The sequence below is a fragment of the Austrofundulus limnaeus genome, unplaced genomic scaffold (assembly GCF_001266775.1).
Source record: "Austrofundulus limnaeus strain Quisiro unplaced genomic scaffold, Austrofundulus_limnaeus-1.0 Scaffold6, whole genome shotgun sequence".
In the NCBI taxonomy this organism is placed as follows: Eukaryota; Metazoa; Chordata; class Actinopteri; order Cyprinodontiformes; family Rivulidae; genus Austrofundulus; species Austrofundulus limnaeus.
In genome coordinates this window covers 4,272,206-4,275,782 of record NW_013952408.1, presented here as the reverse complement: position 1 = coordinate 4,275,782, position 3,577 = coordinate 4,272,206, and the positions used below count along the sequence as shown (strand labels likewise).

Sequence of the window (3,577 nt, the reverse complement as noted above, 5' to 3'; positions counted from 1 at the left end):
CACCACCAGGTGGCATTTTTGAAGAATCTATACAGGTTTCTTCTTCATGAACAACACAAACTAAGTGAAACTCACAGGTCTTATTAATGACTAGGCCTACCACTCTCACTTATGGTTACTTCTGCTGAACGCTTTAACACAAGTTAACAAATAATGAACTCACAAATTAGAGGAACACAACAGACTAATTGCTGAAAGAAAAATGTTAACAAATTCCCTAAAGTGATTTAACAACAGCAAACATGAATCCTACCCACAACCCTCCACTGCAGTCACATGACAAACAGCCAAACACAGCAGAATGCTACAATATACATTCCCTGTCCCCTGACAACTAATTATCACCTACATTACGCCATCAAACTATTGCACACCAACAAATGTGTTCAAGCAAAAGAAACCAGACAACTTATGTTTTATTTTGACCATGTCTTCTCCTCTCCTTGAAAAGTGAAGCAAGGGAATGAGGGTTGTCTCCATATCAGCAGTGAGAACACCAAATCTCATGTATTTACTTTCTGTGTAATTATTGACTCAGTCACACTTGGAGAGTGACTTTTGATCAGAACATATAATAACTAGACAAAAATACATTAATGTTTGACCTGAGTGATTTGTTCAGTTTGTTTAAAATCCTAAAAACGTGGTTCAAACGTCAACAAACACAGCTGTTATCTTCTGATTACTTGAGTGAAGATGTTTCTAACACTTTCATAAAACCTGGAAAAAGGAACAATGAAGGCTTTTACGTGTGTAAAGATGTATGTGCGTTGTTGCAAAACAGCATCAGAGTGCCTTTGGTTGTGTTTTTTGTATGTCTTTATAAGGGGTTGTGTGCGTGTGTCGCCTCCACAGAAAGAGCAGATTGGCTCTCCCAGAGGAGCCTCCTCTTTACACCCCAAAGGCGGCTGTGACCGAAGGGATAGACAAAATCAACAACTCACCTAAAACAAACCAACGTCAACCGGTTTCAAACTGCCAAGTGCTTCACTTTTCCACTCAGTTCAAGAACTAAGAGGATCCAAACCAKAAATGTGCAAAATTAGTCAGGCATGTTGCTCATGAACAGATTGACTTCAGAAAAACATAAAAAATAAATAAAACATTGTGTGTCAATATAGGACATTAAATTCAGGCCACAGCAACAATCCTAAAATAAAAATGTTATTGAGGACAGAGTTTCTCCCTTTTTGTATGTTTTTAGTTTGACTTGAATTAAGAAATACTAGATGTAAGAAAATATAGATCTGTCCCAAAACGTAGTTTTGTTTCCAGGAGTTACTCTAGATTTTACCATGAAAAGTGCACGTTGTTCTATTACTAGAAGAGCTTAATCTTCTATGATGCACCTTGTTGCGCAAAATGACGCACTCCAGCCTTGCCCACCAGGTCAAGGACCTGTTTGTTTTAAAATGTCACCCAAACCCACTACTAGACTCAGACTCCGTCTGTCAGAGGTGACATCGCCCTCGTGGCAGGCCTCTCAGGATCCAGGACACCAGCCGTGATGCAGCGGGCTTTGTTCAGCCGGAGCGCGCTGCTCGCTCAGCAGGCTGCCGCTGCTCTCGACAGCCCGTTGGCTGCGAGGACAGTGCCGCTGCTGCAGCGCCTGGACCGCTCCATGTCCTCAGTCACCATCCCGCCGCCCGCGTGCATGCTCCGACCGCTCGAGGTGCCACACCGTTACCTGTTCGGACCGGGACCATCAAATGTTCCTCCACGTGTTCTGGCCTCTGGATCTAGGCCCATCATTGGTCACTTGCATCCAGAAATGTATCAGGTAAAACGCTCTCAATGTCAGTTAGACTAATAAACTCGACTTTAAATCTCTCATTTAATAGCTTGTGTAGCGTGTTGACTTAACTTTGTAGTATATTTTATTATAAGAAATTACTTAAGGCAGAAGTGTTCCGTGCGTAATTACGCAAGAGCCCGCGTTGCGCACATCCTAAACCATTTAATTTCCAATCACCAATACATGTAACTGGATGCCCATTGCACGTTTTCACTGCCTGTCTCAGATCATGAATGACATCAAAAAGGGGATCCAGTACGCCTTTCAGACAGAAAACAACATGACCCTATCTATGAGCGGCTCCGGACACGCAGCCATGGAGTGCGCTGTCTTCAACACGGTGGAACCCGGAGAAAGCGTCCTCATTTCCACCAACGGCATCTGGGGAGAGCGTGTGGCTGAAATTGCAGAGAGAATGGGTAGGTTTTTACGCACGGATTTTACGCACGCACGTCCTGGTTCAAAACAGGACGTGCGTGCTTATCATCTGTAAGCTAAATGTTACTTTTTAATTTTTCTGCCTGTAGGTGCCAATGTCCATAGATTGGAGAAAGAACCAGGAGGATATTTTACCAATAAAGAAATTGAGCAGGTTGGCATCATCATGTCTGAAAAAAGCTTTAAACTTTCAATTTAAACATCAAAGTGAGCCTCGTTTGCACCACTGATTAAAAACACAAAAACAAAACAAATGTGTTTCTTTCCAGGCCATATCGAAACACAAGCCGGTCTTGTTTTTCCTCGCACACGGAGAGTCCTCAGCTGGTCTCTGTCACCCTGTGGATGGCATTGGAGACATTTGCAGAAAGTAAGTTTCCTGCTCCAAACAGAACTCTCTCATGTCTTATTATACCCAGCTGCTCACTGTTCCATCTCCCGCAGACACAACTGCCTCTTTCTGGTTGACACAGTCGCCTCACTCGGAGCGGCACCAATTTTTATGGACAAACAAAGTAGGAAAATCACAAGTAAACTTAACTTTCTCTGACTTAAAGTGCCTGCATGTAACTGCACTTTGTGTGTGTTTGAAGAGATTGACATCCTGTACACTGGGTCTCAGAAGGCTCTGAATGCACCTCCTGGCACAGCACCCATCTCTTTTAATGACAGAGCATGGTAAGGAAAGCATCAGCACTATTCTAAAGTCTGACAACGATTTTAAAGTTGTTAAAGCCACTGATCTCTTCTCCCGTCACATAGCCAGAAGATGTTCAACAGGAAAACAAAACCTGTTTCATATCTCTTTGACATGACCCACTTGTCCAACTATTGGGGCTGTGATGGGAAACCAGCCAGGGCGTGAGTTCACTGATTGTTTATGTTCGTTAAATAGATTCTATTTTGCTGGAAAGGTTATTTTTTTTAGTCTATAACCTAATATAACACAACATAACACAGGCATGTGCTATGGATTTTAGATACCACCACACTGGTCCTGTTTCTGGGTTCTTTGCGCTCAGAGAGAGTCTGGCAATTCTTGCTGAAAAGGTAAAGAGACGTTTTATTAAAACTTCAAACTCATATTTAGTTTGAGCTTTCCTTCTGAAGTTTTCAGATTAAGGTTTCTTTTAAGGTTCTAAGGCACAACTCTGTGTCGTATGGAGAGGGAAACACATTTTTGGTGGTCAAGAGTAAAACCTGTGAACGATGCTTTGTTAAATTGCTCTTTTTATACAAGTGCTGCTGAAATCTTGACCTGTTTAAAAGCTTTTCAAGTGTAAAGTTTTTTGTTTTGTTTGTTTTTGTTCAAACTGGGAGGCTGAGGCATCTATATATATATAT

At 42.0% G+C, this 3,577-nt stretch overlaps 1 protein-coding gene across 1 annotated transcript in view; it reads left to right on the top strand.

Annotated features, from left to right (window-relative positions):
* The first annotated feature begins 1,458 nt into the window (after positions 1-1,458).
* The window catches only part of agxtb (alanine--glyoxylate and serine--pyruvate aminotransferase b), a 5,295-nt gene continuing 3,176 nt past the window's right edge, over positions 1,459-3,577 (top strand). Inside the window, exons 1-8 of the mRNA XM_014031324.1 lie at positions 1,459-1,780; positions 2,022-2,214; positions 2,323-2,387; positions 2,503-2,603; positions 2,678-2,748; positions 2,827-2,911; positions 2,996-3,094; positions 3,214-3,283. Coding sequence (XP_013886778.1) covers positions 1,508-1,780; positions 2,022-2,214; positions 2,323-2,387; positions 2,503-2,603; positions 2,678-2,748; positions 2,827-2,911; positions 2,996-3,094; positions 3,214-3,283 — 957 coding nt within the window. The 5' untranslated portion in view covers positions 1,459-1,507. The remainder of the gene's footprint in view (positions 1,781-2,021; positions 2,215-2,322; positions 2,388-2,502; positions 2,604-2,677; positions 2,749-2,826; positions 2,912-2,995; positions 3,095-3,213; positions 3,284-3,577) is intronic.